The sequence below is a fragment of the Chelonia mydas genome, chromosome 20 (genome assembly GCF_015237465.2).
Source record: "Chelonia mydas isolate rCheMyd1 chromosome 20, rCheMyd1.pri.v2, whole genome shotgun sequence".
Classification (NCBI taxonomy): domain Eukaryota; kingdom Metazoa; phylum Chordata; order Testudines; family Cheloniidae; genus Chelonia; species Chelonia mydas.
In genome coordinates this window covers 1,419,566-1,433,845 of record NC_051260.2, presented here as the reverse complement: position 1 = coordinate 1,433,845, position 14,280 = coordinate 1,419,566, and the positions used below count along the sequence as shown (strand labels likewise).

The 14,280-nt window shown below is 68.2% G+C and overlaps 1 protein-coding gene across 2 annotated transcripts; it reads left to right on the top strand.

Moving 5' to 3' along the window:
- The first annotated feature begins 4,182 nt into the window (after positions 1–4,182).
- DDX23 (DEAD-box helicase 23) lies at positions 4,183–13,873 on the top strand. 2 transcript variants are annotated; one of them, XM_037883943.2, is made up of 17 exons: positions 4,183–4,488; positions 5,096–5,289; positions 5,495–5,593; positions 6,257–6,356; positions 7,006–7,071; positions 7,416–7,554; positions 7,670–7,803; positions 8,155–8,267; positions 8,804–8,947; positions 9,237–9,462; positions 9,747–9,892; positions 10,044–10,221; positions 10,293–10,535; positions 10,813–10,964; positions 11,181–11,289; positions 12,128–12,302; positions 12,786–13,873. In XM_037883943.2, the coding sequence occupies exons 2-17, from the start codon at positions 5,096–5,098 to the stop codon at positions 13,007–13,009; spliced, it is 2,442 nt and encodes an 813-aa protein (XP_037739871.1). In that variant the 5' UTR covers positions 4,183–4,488; the 3' UTR covers positions 13,010–13,873. The 2 variants fall into 2 exon arrangements, with proteins under 2 accessions (XP_037739871.1, XP_037739872.1); XM_037883944.2 differs by having other exon boundaries at positions 4,242–4,488; positions 6,260–6,356.
- The last annotated feature ends 407 nt before the right edge of the window (positions 13,874–14,280 follow it).

Sequence of the window (14,280 nt, the reverse complement as noted above, 5' to 3'; positions counted from 1 at the left end):
TGCTGTGGTGTCTGTGAAACATCGGGTTGAAAACACCCCCCTCCCCCCCACCACACACACCTGGTACAACTAATGATTTGGCCCCAGAAGTGCCATCTCCTTCCCCAGACAGGGTTGCTAAGGTGGGCAGGGACTTGCCCCAGCTTGTGGGCAGACCGACAGAGCTAGGAGCAGAACCCAGGAGTCCTGGCTCCTAGCCTCTTGCTAACCACTAGTCCCTACTGTGGGGATCCAGGGGCCTTTGACGAGCAGCCCTCTCCCTCCAGAGCCACGTCACCTGCAGCAGGGCCACAGTGACACCCAGTTCCTGGCTCTACCTGGGTGAGCAAGCAGTGAGCTGCATCTGGCTGGATGCTCAGCCCCTGGCTGATGCCCCGGGCAGCAAATGAGTCACGCTCCCAGCCGTGGGAGTCCCGGGGCAAAGTCCAGCCCCAGCGGGAGGGGGAGGACAGGCCAGATCCCTGGGGGCCTGAGCAGTGGGTGCGGCACCCCCTTGGGGCAGAGACAAGATGAGACCTGGCGTCCAGGAAAGTACAGGAGCCTGGTGCTGCACACAGCCCCCTTGCTTCCCACTCTCCCCAGAGCCCTGCGGGGGCGTCCCAGGGGGGCTGGGATGAACTTCAAGGGGTGGAGCGAGTTTCAAGCCCTCTTACCTGCTGGGGGGAGCATGCTGGCCACAGGGCCCTCTCCTGAGCCGGGCTGAGCTCGCCTCTCGGTAGCGGAGGAGCAGGCGGGGATGTGATCACCCTGTAGGGAGCCACAGGGCCCGGGGCAGAGCTGGGTGGGAGGTAAAGCTGGGCCCTTCCCCCTAGAAGGGGGGCGTCTTGGCATCTTTGGGCGCTGCCTAGGGCTGCGGTGATGGGTGTTCTCTGGCCTTGGGGGGTGGGGGTCAGATGAGATTATCTATGGCTCCCTGCGGGCGGCTCAGGTGAGGAGGGCAGGCCCCACCCAGGGGCCCTGGAAGGCCTCCCCCAAAGGAAGAGCTCTGTGGAGGGGGGCGCAGGGGCTAGCGGGTTCCAGTCAGGCCAAGGGGGCAGCCGGGCCCTGGGGCTTGCAGCAGCTCCTCCTGGGGCATAGACTGGAGGGAGGTTGGGTTAGCCATGGCGGCCTGCCCCCTCAGCCCGGCAAGCCTTTGGCTCTGAGGGATGGAGGGTGTGCTGGGGGGCTGGGCGCGTCCGGCCCTAGGAAGGGCCCCATGGCCCCCGGAGCTGAGACTGCGGGTGGCTAATGGATGGAGGGGCAGGGGAGCCCCTCCTTAGCCCAGCTCGAGGGCGGGGGCTGCTGTTGAGGCTCTGAACCACAGGCCCATGTTGGGCCAGGAGCCAGGGGCTGCCCCTCCCTGGGCAAGCTCTGGGGCTGCAGAACCAGCTGGCTCAAGAGAGGGCTGGAAGCCCAACCCTGGCCTGGCTGGGGGAGGGGGCTGCCCCAGCTCCGGCCGCCGTGTTGGGGAGCGTCCCTGAGCGCCCTGCGGCCAGGGGCGGGGAAAGGGCTCAGTGCCTCCCGCAGGGCCCAGCAGCGGGGAACCGAACCCACGGAGGCCGATTGGCTGCGGCAGAGCTGGACTGCGCCGGGGGGCAGAGCAGCAGGGGCTGCTGAGCAAGACGCGGGCGGCTGGGAGGTGCTGCACAGCAGGGGTAGCTGGGGGGGAGGGGGCAGCTGGGCAGGCTGGGGGCAGCAGTGGGGCTGGGGGGCAGCAGGGCAGGCTGGGGGCAGCAGTGGGGTGGGGGGCAGCTGGGGGGGAGGGGGCAGCAGGGCAGGCTGGGGGCAGCAGTGGGGCCGGGGGGGAGGAGGTAGCAGTGGGGTGGGGGGTAGCAGTGGGGGCGGGGCAGCAGGGGGCAGCAGTGGGGTGGGAGGCAGCGGGGGGGCAGGGGCAGTAGGGCAGGCTGGGGGCAGCAGGGCAGGCTGGGGGCAGCAGTGGGCTGGGGGGCGGCGGGGGGGAGGGGGCAGCAGTGGGCTGGGGGGGCGGGGGCAGTAGGGTAGGCTGGGGGCAGTAGTGGGGGAGGAGGCAGCAGGGCAGGCTGGGGGCAGTAGTGGGGGAGGAGGCAGCAGGGCAGGCTGGGGGCAGCAGTGGGGGAGGAGGCAGCAGGGCAGGCTGGGGGCAGCAGTGGGGCAGGGGCAGCAGGGCAGGCTGGGGGCAGCAGTGGGGTGGGAGGCAGCGGGGGGTGGGGGCAGCAGGGCAGGCTGCGGGCAGCAGTGGGGCAGGGGGGCGGGGGCAGCAGGGCAGGCTGGGGGCAGCAGTGGGGTGGGGGGCAGCGGGGGGGAGGGGGCAGTAGGGCAGGCTGGGGGCAGCAGTGGGGGAGGAGGCAGCAGGGCAGGCTGGGGGCAGCAGTAGGGTAGGGGGCAGCAGTGGGCTGTGGGGGGCAGCAGGGCACGCTGGGGGCAGCAGGGGGAGGAGGCAGCAGTGGGCTGGGCAGCAGTGGGGTGGGGGGCAGCAGGGGGAGGAGGCAGCAGGGCAGGCTGGGGGCAGCAGGGGGGCGGGGGCAGCAGGGCAGGCTGGGGGCAGCAGTGGGGGAGGAGGCAGCAGGGCAGGCTGGGGGCAGCAGGGGGGCGAGGGCAGCAGGGCAGGCTGGGGGCAGCAGTGGGGTGGGGGGCAGCAGTGGGGTGGGGGCAGTAGGGCAGGCTGGGGGCAGCAGTGGGGGAGGAGGCAGCAGGGCAGGCTGGGGGCAGCAGTGGGGGAGGGGGCAGTAGGGCAGGCTGGGGGCAGCAGTGGGGCGGGGGCAGCAGGGCAGGCTGGGGGCAGCAGTGGGGTGGGGGGTAGCGGGTGGGAGGGGGCAGCAGTGGGGTGGGGGGTAGCGGGTGGGAGGGGGCAGCAGTGGGCTGGGGGGGCAGCAGGGCAGGCTGGGGGCAGCAGTGGGCTGGGGGGGCGGGGGCAGCAGGGCAGGCTGGGGGCAGCAGGGGGGCGGGGGTAGCGGGTGGGAGGGGGCAGCAGTGGGCTGGGGGGGCAGCAGGGCAGGCTGGGGGCAGCAGTGGGCTGGGGGGGGCGGGCTGGGGGCAGCAGGGGGGCGGGGGCAGCAGGGCAGGCTGGGGGCAGCAGTGGGGTGGGGGGTAGCGGGTGGGAGGGGGCAGCAGTGGGCTGGGGGGGGCAGCAGGGCAGACTGGGGGCAGCAGTGGGCTGGGGGGGCGGGGGCAGCAGGGCAGGCTGGGGGCAGCAGGGGGAGGAGGCCGCAGTGGGCTGGGGGGGCAGTAGGGCAGGCTGGGGGCAGCAGGGGGAGGAGGCCGCAGTGGGCTGGGGGGGGCAGTAGGGCAGGCTGGGGGCAGCAGTGGGGGGGGCAGCGGGGGGGAGGGGGCAGTAGGGCAGGCTGGGGGCAGCAGTGGGGTGGGGGGCAGCGGGGGGGAGGGGGCAGCAGGGCAGGCTGGGGGCAGCAGTGGGGGAGGAGGCAGCAGGGCAGGCTGGGGGCAGCAGTGGGGCGGGGGCAGCAGGGCAGGCTGGGGGCAGCAGTGGGGGAGGAGGCAGCAGGGCAGGCTGGGGGCAGCAATGGGCTGGGGGGGGCAGCAGGGCAGGCTCGGGGCAGCAGCAGTGGGGCTGGGGGGGCAGCAGTGGGGGGGAGGAGGCAGCAGGGCAGGCTGGGGGCAGCAGTGGGCTGGGGGGGCGGGGGCAGCAGGGCAGGCTGGGGGCAGCAGGGGGAGGAGGCCGCAGTGGGCTGGGGGGGGCAGTAGGGCAGGCTGGGGGCAGCAGGGGGGCGGGGGCAGCAGGGCAGGCTGGGGGCAGCAGGGGGAGGAGGCCGCAGTGGGCTGGGGGGGCGGGGGCAGCAGGGCAGGCTGGGGGCAGCAGGGGGAGGAGGCCGCAGTGGGCTGGGGGGGCGGGGGCAGCAGGGCAGGCTGGGGGCAGCAGGGGGAGGAAGGCCGCAGTGGGCTGGGGGGGCAGCAGGGCAGGCTGGGGGCAGCAGGGGGAGGAGGCCGCAGTGGGCTGGGGGGCAGCAGGGGGGCGGGGGCAGCAGGGCAGGCTGGGGGCAGCAGTGGGGTGGGGGGTAGCGGGTGGGAGGGGGCAGCAGTGGGCTGGGGGGGGCAGCAGGGCAGGCTGGGGGCAGCAGTGGGCTGGGGGGGCGGGGGCAGCAGGGCAGGCTGGGGGCAGCAGGGGGAGGAGGCCGCAGTGGGCTGGGGGCAGCAGGGGGGCGGGGGCAGCAGGGCAGGCTGGGGGCAGCAGGGGGAGGAGGCCGCAGTGGGCTGGGGGGGCGGGGGCAGCAGGGCAGGCTGGGGGCAGCAGGGGGAGGAGGCCGCAGTGGGCTGGGCAGCAGGAGGCGCTGTCTCGGACTCAGCCCCCGGAGGAGGGGCGGGAACTACATTTCCCAGCATTCCAGCGGCGCGCCGCGCGGTGCCTGCTGGGAGCTGTGGTTGCGGCGGGGAAGCGCCGGCTGCCGGCCGGGACGGCCCGGACTCGCGTTCCCGGCATGCCGCGCGGCACCTCCGCTGCTCCGCGCAGGGCCCGGCGCGAGTCGCTAAGATGGCGGCTGCTGCGCAGGGGCTGTGAGGCCTAGTAGGAGCCGGGAGGTGAGGGGGGCCCGGACTCCTGGGTTCTCGCCCGGGGCGGGGGTGGGGGGAGCCCGGACTCCGGGGTTCTCGCCCGGGGCGGGGGAGCCCGGACTCCGGGGTTCTCGCCCGGGGCGGGGGAGTGGGGGGGAGCCCGGACTCCGGGGTTCTCGCCCGGGGCGGGGGAGTGGGGGGGAGCCCGGACTCCGGGGTTCTCGCCCGGGGCGGGGGAGCCCGGACTCCGGGGTTCTCGGCCGGGGCGGGGGAGCCCGGACTCCGGGGTTCTCGCCCGGGGCGGGGGAGTGGGGGGGAGCCCGGACTCCGGGGTTCTCTCCCGGGGCAGGGGGGGCGTTAACCAGTTTACCGTTCACCCAGAATTAGAAGGGTCCACGCCCCGTGACCCGCCAAGGCCCCCCAGTGCTCTGCCCAGGCCATAACATGGAGAGACCCCGGGCCCGTTCCCAGCCCCCCCGAGCCAGCCAGCCCCCTGCCCTGGGGCCAGCCCCCATGTTGTGCCGCGTGTGAGTCTTGCCGGGGGGGGCGGTGCCAGGCCTGAGGAGCCCAGGGGAGGTGGGTCCGAGCCGGGGGCTGGTCCCCCCCCCGCTAAGGGCTCTCCCTGCCCCGTCAGATGGCTGGGGAAGTGCCCGACAAGAAGGAGCGGGACCTGTCGCCCCCCAAGGAGGAGAGGAAACGCTCGCGCTCCCCGGACAGGGATCGCGACCGGAAGAGCTCCCCGTCCAAGGAGAGGAAGCGGCACCGGTCCCGGGAGAGGAGGCGGGGCAGCCGGTCCAGATCCCGCTCCAGGTCCAAGTCAGCAGAGAGGTGACAACCCCTGGGTGGGGTGGGGCGGGGCGGGGCGGGGGGGCATGCGGCCGCACCAGAAGGCGGTGCAGGGTTTGCGGCAGGGGCTGGGGCTCTTTGTGGCTCTGATTTGGAGGAGGTTTGGGGGGCTGCTGAGGAGGGGGTGGGGGGCTGCTTGTGGAGTTAGGCTGGGTTGTAACCGATTCCTGGGGCTCTGCCCTCGCAGGGACCGGAGACACAAAGAGCGTGAGCGCGAGCGGAATAAGAAGGATCGCGAGCGGGAGAAAGATGGACACCGGCGAGACAAGGACAGGAAACGCTCCAGGTGAACCCTCGTGCCCCCACTCCTCCTGCCAACGCCTACGGTGTCACGGGAGTGTCTCTGGGCATGCAGCCACCTCTGGGGCCCAGCACCGTAGAGCAGCACGGCACAGGCGTCTCTTGTGTCCGGTTAAACCGGAAATGAGCAGAGTCCAACGGACCCTGCTGGGCTGGAGGGGGACGTTGGGGTTCTTGCTGTCACGCTGTGGAGCCTGTAACAAGGGTGAGTGGGGAAGGGCCCTGGTGTCCCTTCTCCTCCATGAGCAGCGCGACGCCTTCTGCCCCCAAGGTGGGGCGCTGATCGAGGTCCCCTACTGAGCCAGCAGCCCCACTTCCTGCTGCGTCTGGGCTTTGCCTGGCCATGGCCTGCTCTCAAAGGCTGGAGCTGGCCGGAGCTTGCTCAGCTGAGAGCCCAGCCCGAGTGGCCCTGCACCAGGAGGAAGCTGGATGGTTTCCCAGGCCGTTTCAGAGTAAGGGGGAGCCATGGGGCCCCGTCTGTTCCTAGACCCCTTGCCGTGATTGCCGAGTGTGGACCAGGATCAGTGGGCTAATGGCCTCCAGCCCCACCGGATGGGGGGCAATGGAGGTGTTGAGCCGGGGTTGGGGGCGAGTTTGGCCGGGGTTGGAGCTTGGAGCGTGTCTCATGTCCGTTTTTTCTCTCACTCAGAAGCTTGTCCCCGAGCCGAGGGAAAGACTCCAAATCACGGAGGGAGCGAGACTCACGAAGGGGGGAGGAGGAGGAGGACGCGGCGTTGAAGAAGGAGAAGGTGGGAGTGGGGGTGGGAAGGCAGGTAGAGCTCTGCCCCCCCGCCCCCCCCAAAGGGCTGAGGGGCCACAGGAGCTGTGGTGGTGGTGGGTATCTGCCGGGGCTGGCTCCTTGCAGCGGGCAGGCGGCCCCCACTCCTGCGCCTCGTTGGTCCTGATGTGCAGCCTCTGCGCTCTCCCTGTGTGCATCCCCTGGGTTCCTTCCCCAGGTCTCAGGCGCAGTGACACCCCCCCACGGTAGCAGTTGGGGCCCTCCCTCAAGCCTGGCTATTCTGTCCCTGTCCCCCAAGTGTTTCTGCTTTGGAGCCCAGGGCTGAGCATGGATCCCGGGCAGGTCTCCCCAGAGACCCCGGGGGGCTGGCCCTCTGTGGGTTGGGAGGTGTGTTCCCGGCACGAGCAGCCATAGGATTGAGTCCCCATGCTATCACAGCCTCGTGTCTGGCTCAGTCTCCTGGTGTCTTGGATGGGCACGGTGCGTTCCAGGTTGGCGCAGGGAACCCCCAAGCACTTAGACACTCCAGGGGTTTGCTTGCTGCCTCCCCCCCCAGCACAGCTTGGGGCAGCTGGGCTGAAGGGTATGCCAGCGATCCTGGATGGGGACGGGGCAGGACGGGGGTTGGCTCTGGGGATGTTAACACTCTGCGTTTCCAGGCCCAGCCTCTGTCTCTGGAGGAGCTGCTGGCCAAGAAGAAAGCTGAAGAGGAGGCCGAAGCCAAGGTGAGAATATGTCCCCGTCCCCACCCCTACCCTCATTGTAGGGGCATCTTCCCCTCCCCCCACTGCTGTGGTGGGGCAGACGTGGCCCCCTTTCCCCTCTGGGTCCGGAGGCGGATGGGACACCAAGCGGTTGGTTCTCAGGCTGATTCCTGGTGGGTCTGTTGCCCCCCCAAAGTTGGCTGTGATGCCCCTGGGCTGGCAGCCTCACCAGAGTGGGCCAAAGGGTCCAAAGCCGCTCCTCTCCCCGCCCCCCTTCCAGGGCAGTCTGTGTGGATGCTGGCCTGCGCTGCCCTGGCTCTGGGGACAGGCCTGGTGCCATGCTCACTGCCCCCTCTGCCCTCCAGCCCAAGTTTCTGTCCAAGGCCGAGCGGGAGGCCGAGGCGCTGAAGCGGCGGCAGCAGGAGGTGGAGGAGCGGCAGAGGCTGCTGGAGGATGAGAGGAAGAAGAGGAAGCAGTTTCAGGATCTAGGGAGGAAGATGCTGGGTAAGTCCCCCTCTCCCCCAGGGTGCTCTGGGTGGCCCTCCTGCTGGGGGTGAGGCTGGGAAGGAGCACCCTTCCCCCTCCCCGGGTGTGTGATGTCCTGTGTCTGCCCCCCCAGAGGACCCCCAGGAGCGCGAGCGCAGGGAGCGTCGGGAACGCATGGAGCGGGAGACCAACGGCAACGAGGATGAGGAGGGGAGACAGAAAATCCGTGAGGAGAAGGACAAGAGCAAGGAGCTGCACGCCATCAAGGTATCCGCCATGCCAGGGGCTCCTTGGGAGTCACAGCGCTGCCCCCACCCACTCAGGACTCGAGGGCCTGACAGTGCAGGAAGAAGGGTCTGAGGCCAGAATGGGGGTTGGGGGGCCAGGACTCCTGGGTTCTATCCTGGCCCTGGGAAGCTAGTGGTTATAGCAAGGGGTGAGGCTGGGATTCAGGACTCCTGGGTTCCCTTCCCTCTGGATTCTCTCTGACCTCAGATCAGTCCCTCCCCTTTTCCAGGCCTCATTTTCCATGGGTTCAGTGGGACTGAGCCTCTTTTCTGGGGTAGGGCTGGGCTGGGGGCTGAGCTGGTGGGGCTGACGGCTGGGCTCCCCTCACAGGAGCGGTACCTGGGCGGGATCAAGAAGCGCAGACGCACCCGGCACTTGAATGACCGAAAGTTCGTCTTCGAATGGGACGCGTCAGAGGACACGTCCATCGACTACAACCCGCTGTGAGTAGTGCGGGGCAGGGCAGATCGGACAATCGCTGCTGGATTGTGGCCCCCCTACAGACTGGGGTCTGTAGGAGGCAGGAAGGAAGATGGAAGCACACAGAGGCTGTCCGTACAGGGGTGGGGGGAAATATCTAGCATTGCTGGGATGGGGGGTAGTTAAGTAGAGCAGGGAAGGCAGAGAGGCAGGACTCCTGGGTTCTTTTATCCATTCTGGGAGGGGAGTGGGATCTAGTGGTTGGAGCTGGGGGGGGTCAGAACTCCTGGGTCCAGGAGGGGTGTCAGGCTAGTGGTTAGCGCAGGGCACGGGAGAGTGTGGGAGTCAGGACGCAGCAGTCCCAGGGAGGGGGAACTCCCTGCCCCTGAGGGGTGTGAAATAGCAGGTTGGCTAGCTGCACTGCAGTAATGGGGACTAAACCTGGCCCCTAAGCCTACTCTGAGTGGCGCCCCCGTCTGCCAGGGGGCACTGAGGGAGGCACACTGCGCTGAGATCTGCCAGGGGGTCCCGTGCCAGCAGGCTATGTCTTCTCCCACAGGTACAAGGAGCGGCACCAGGTACAGCTGCTGGGCAGGGGCTTCATTGCCGGCATCGACCTGAAGCAGCAGAAGCGGGAGCAGTCACGCTTCTACGGGGACCTGATGGAGAAGAGGCGGACGCTGGAGGAGAAGGAGCAGGAGGAGTGAGTGACCCACTGTGGGGTCAGGTTTGGGGGCCAGAATGCCACCACCTGCACACATGGCTCGGCCGGGGCTGGGTTACCCCTTCTCAGAATCGGCCATTGCTGGGCCGGAGATCCTGGGCTGGGTGGGCGCAGGGATGGGTTAGGGTTGTGCAGGGAAGGCTCGGGATGCTGGGATGTGGAGCCTCTGTGGGTCTTAGGGTGGCCCAGTGCATGCTGGGACGTGCAGTCTCTGGGCTGGTTGGCAGAGTTTGGGTGAGACCTGAGCTGCTCCCTTCCCTGGTGCCAGGGCCCGGCTGCGCAAGCTGCGGAAGAAGGAGGCCAAGCAGCGCTGGGATGATCGGCACTGGTCCCAGAAGAAACTGGACGAGATGACGGACAGGGACTGGCGTATCTTCCGTGAGGACTACAGCATCACCACCAAGGGGGGCAAGATCCCCAACCCCATCCGCTCCTGGAAGGACTCCTCCCTGCCCCCGCACATCCTGGAGGTGATAGACAAGTGTGGCTACAAGGTGAGCGCCGGGGCCTGCCCCGCAACCTCCTGGGTCAAGGGGTGACTGGCCCTTTGTTGATGGGGATCCAGATCTGAACTAGGCTCTTGTGGGTGCTCGGCCTGGTGGTGGGAGCTGGGTCCGGACCTAGGACTCTAGTCTCTGGTTGGGGCGGGGGGGAGTGCAAACAGGGAGCCAGGACTCCTGTGTTCAGTTCCCAGCCCCCTGATCTCTCCTTGGTGAAGCCAGACTTCGGCACAGGGGTCCTTCTCCGTCCTAAGCGTCTCTGTTCTCCATCCATCCAGGAGCCCACCCCCATCCAGCGCCAGGCCATCCCCATTGGCCTGCAGAACCGCGACATCATCGGCGTGGCTGAGACTGGCAGCGGCAAGACGGCTGCCTTCCTGATCCCACTGCTGGTGTGGATTACGACGCTGCCCAAGATCGACAGGTGAGGCCGACTGGCTGCTCTGCCTTCCCCGAACGGGGCGGGGTGGCTGGCCCTGGTGCGCCAGGGGCCTGGGGGACAAGAGGGGCTTCCCAGGTGTGGGAAAGGTTGGCTCATGGGGGAAATGGTCCCACATGTGCTCCGTCGCCTGCAGGATTGAGGAGTCGGACCAGGGCCCCTACGCCATCATCCTGGCCCCGACCCGTGAGCTGGCCCAGCAGATCGAGGAGGAGACCATCAAGTTTGGGAAGCCTCTGGGTATCCGCACAGTGGCTGTAATCGGGGGCATCTCCCGGGAGGACCAGGGCTTCCGGCTGCGCATGGGCTGCGAGGTGAGTGCCGAGGCTGCGGGGGGCGAGGGGCTGGGCTCTGCGGGCTCTGACCTTCCTGCCGCCCCCTGCAGATCGTCATCGCCACGCCCGGGCGGCTCATTGACGTGCTGGAGAACCGCTACTTGGTGCTGAGCCGCTGCACCTACGTGGTGCTGGACGAGGCGGACCGGATGATCGACATGGGCTTCGAGCCCGACGTGCAGAAGATCCTGGAGCACATGCCTGTCACCAACCAGAAGCCCGACACCGACGAGGCCGAGGACCCCGAGAAGATGCTGGCCAACTTCGAGTCGGGCAAGCACAAGTACAGACAGGTCAGCAGGGCTTGGACGCTGGGGCCGAGGGGAGGGGGACAGACATGGGGCTGGGAGCCGGGTGCGGGGGGGGTGGGGTCCTGGGCCCCAAGTGGATGCTGGGTGAGCACAGACAGGCCAGTCGAGGGGCAATTCAGCCCTTTCTCCCCTGAGTCCCAGTGTGTCCTGGGCCTGCCCAGCTGGGTCCCATACCCCCTCGCAGCCCAGGACCGGCCCGCAGGGAGGGGCAGCAGGGGAGCCCCCGGAAGCTGCTGCACTGACGGGCCCTCTCTTGCAGACTGTGATGTTCACGGCCACCATGCCCCCGGCGGTGGAGCGCCTGGCCCGCAGCTACCTGCGCCGCCCTGCCGTGGTCTACATCGGCTCGGCCGGCAAGCCACACGAACGCGTGGAGCAGAAGGTCTTCCTCATGTCCGAGGGGGAGAAGAGGTAGGAGGGTGGGGGCTCTCGCTGGAGCTGGGCTGCAGGGGCGGGCAGGGCAGGGCATCGGGGTTCCTATGGGGGGCTCTCTGGCAGGGTCTGTCCTGGGGCACAGTGAAGAAATGGACGGCACTTTGGAGGGCAGCCTGGTGAGGCTTGGGAGGACTGTGGGGGCCTGAGCTTGTCCTGCCTGCTGACACCCCCCTCTCTGCCCCTCCCTAACAGGAAGAAGTTGCTGGCCATCCTGGAGCAGGGCTTCGACCCGCCCATCATCATCTTCGTCAACCAGAAGAAGGGCTGCGATGTGCTGGCTAAGTCCCTGGAGAAGATGGGGGTATGTGCCAGCCCCTGAGAAGCGTCCATGTCGGCCCTGTGGGGCCAGGGCCGGGCTAAGCGGCTCTAGGGCCCCCTGGAGCCCCAAGTCCCAGCCCCTGCCCGTCTGGCAGAGCCCAGTGCTGCTCCGTGGGTCGGGTGGGAAAACAGGAGTCACAGCGCCATGGTGCGCACAGCGCCACGGGGCAGTGGATGGCAGGGGCTGGGGTCGCTGCTGCTGTGCCAGCCCCGTGGGCAGGAGGGGGCAGCACTGACTTGGGTTCAGTGGGGAGGGGTCAGGTCGACCCAGGTGATACTGGGTCTGGGTCAGAACCCAAAACTCAGCCTGACCAGCCCTCTGTGGCTCAGGTTCCTGCTGCTGGCGCTTGACCAGGTCGCCTTGAACTGGCAGCGAGTTACTGCCACCCCGTGGGAGGATCCTGCGCGGCAGCCCTCGGGTCGGAGCCCCATCCAGCCCGCAGGGGCGCCTCCCGCATCCCTCTGCTGAGCCACAGGTGCCAGGGTCTGCCTCGCTGGCCTGGGGCCTCTGCGGGGGGAAGGGTGCCCATTCTGCATGCAGCCCCTTCCTCCTCTCCCCCACTGCCCTGTGGGCGGGGGGGCTGTGGAAGAGACATCTGCAGGGCAGCGCGATCAGCTGGCAGGCTCCAAGCCCGGGGGCTGTTGGGTGCACGCTGACAGGTACCGTGTGATCCACCCCGTCTCCCAGGCTCTCCAGCTCTTCTGGAGCCTGCTGGTGAATTCTTGCATCCCTCCCGCTGTCCCCGTGCTGAGCTGTGGGCAGCCCTGCAGTCAGTTCCTGCCCCAGCCCTGCACTATGGTCTTCCCTCTCCCCCCTGCAGTACAACGCCTGCACCCTGCACGGCGGCAAAGGCCAGGAGCAGCGAGAATTCGCCCTTTCCAACCTGAAGGCCGGTGCCAAGGACATTCTGGTGGCCACGGACGTGGCTGGGCGCGGTATCGACATCCAGGATGTCTCCATGGTGGTGAACTACGACATGGCCAAGAACATCGAAGGTGAGTCCTGGCTTCGGGGACAGGGCTGTCCTCGAGGGAGGCTTCCCCTTGCCCCGCTGTGCGGACCCCTCTCTCCCCAGCTAAGCACGGTCGGCCTGACTCAGCACTTCGATGGGCAACAGCCAGGGAGCTGCGGGGGTGGGGGGCTCAGTGAGGGCTTTCCCCTCGCGCCCGACGTAGGGGGCGCTCTGCTGCTGCACGCGCCAGCTTTCAGAGGAGACAAACCAGAGGGTCGTTAAAGATCCCAGGGCAATTGATTAATGCCTGAATTCCAATGTGGGTGATCCTGTTCTGTCTTCCTAAAATCCCCACCCCCACCCCCCACCTGCCCAATAGTTGGCTGTGCTGCTATGGCCCACCCCAGAGGTGGCTGCATTTCTGTAGCAGGTGAGCAAGCTCTGTTTAATCAGCAGCCGAGCCCCACCCCAGAGGTGGCTGCATTTCAGTGGCAAATCACCATCTGACCGTGGTGCTTCTCTGCAGATTACATCCACCGTATTGGCCGTACGGGCCGAGCCGGCAAGAGCGGAGTGGCTATCACCTTCCTGACCAAAGAGGACTCCACGGTCTTCTACGACCTGAAGCAAGCCATCCTGGAGAGCCCGGTGTCGTCATGTCCCCCGGAGCTGGCCAACCACCCCGATGCCCAGCACAAGCCGGGCACCATCCTCACCAAGAAGAGACGGGAGGAGACCATCTTTGCGTGAGTCCCAGGGAGCCACGGGACTTCGACAGCTGGGACCTGGCTGCCCGGTTGCCATCTATTGCCAGCCAGCAGACTTGGGGTGCCAGGGGCTGCCTGGCCTTTGTAACCAGCCTCCCCCTTCAGCGGGGAGCTCTGCAGGTCGTCTGTGACCCCAGCCCCTGGGTTGAGGCGGGACGGATGGAGGAAGAGCCCCCCTTTGGGGCAGCAACTCTGTCCCTGCATTCCCAGGCCTGAGCTTTAAACGGAGCCTGGAGCCCGAGCCAGGCCCCTCGTGCTGGGTCCTGGGGCTCCACCGTGGGCAGCGCTTGCCAGGAGAACCCCTGGGACCAAACTAGACCGGCTCTACTCCGGTCCCCCGCGGGGTGGGGCTCTGCCTGGCTCCTGATCCGGAACAAATCAACGCACGGGACACGCCTGACTCCCAGGAAGTGTCAGGGGCTGGATTCGCCCCCCTGCCCCGGGATCCCTGTGCAGCCACCAGTCAGCTCCTCCCTCCAGCTGTAGCCTCGACTCTCCCTATTCGCAGGCTGCCTCCCCCCAGGGGGGACCCTGGCCCCGAGGGGGCAGAGCCCTCCACCCACTGGTTTTAAGGGGGTAAGCCAAACCCTTTGCTCTGGATATGTGGACAGCGGTGTGGGGGAGCAGGGTGTGATCTAGCCCCTACCAGCTCCCAGGAGCTTCTGCTGGCACCTGTTGTCCTTTGGGGTGGAGTTGTTTTTTGTCAGGGGAGGGGGGAGGGTTTCCTGTGTGCCCATCAGCTGATGGGACGTGGTTCAGCTGATGGGACGTGGCGCTTGGGCCCTTTTTTATGTATAAATTCTTGTTGAATCTGAAGTGAAAAGCAGGAATAAAGCTGCCGAGACGATGTGTGTTTGCAGGACGCTGGCCGTGCCCCCGCTCCCCCCCCTTCCCCCGCGTGCCTGGAGGGGGTGCCAGGGAAGAGCCAGACCTGATGTGGGAAGAAGACCAGCCCTGCCCTGTCCCAACCAGCTCCCATGCTGGTTCTCCACCTCTGCCTGCCGGGACCGCCGCCCTGCCCTCCAGCCCCCCCAAGCCCCCAGGGGGAATGACAGGCCGGCCCTGGCCCCGACCCACAGAGCCCATAGAAGTGGGGGGAGATGCTGGATGCTTTAGTGGGATCACTTGTGCTGCCAGGGCCACCTGCAAAGAACTTTACCCCGCATGGGGGGGGGGGTTGGAGACAGTCCTTGTTCCCCCTCAGTGAGTACCGGCTGGGGGGTTCTGGCGCCTGGCCCCTTATCCCCCGTCCCC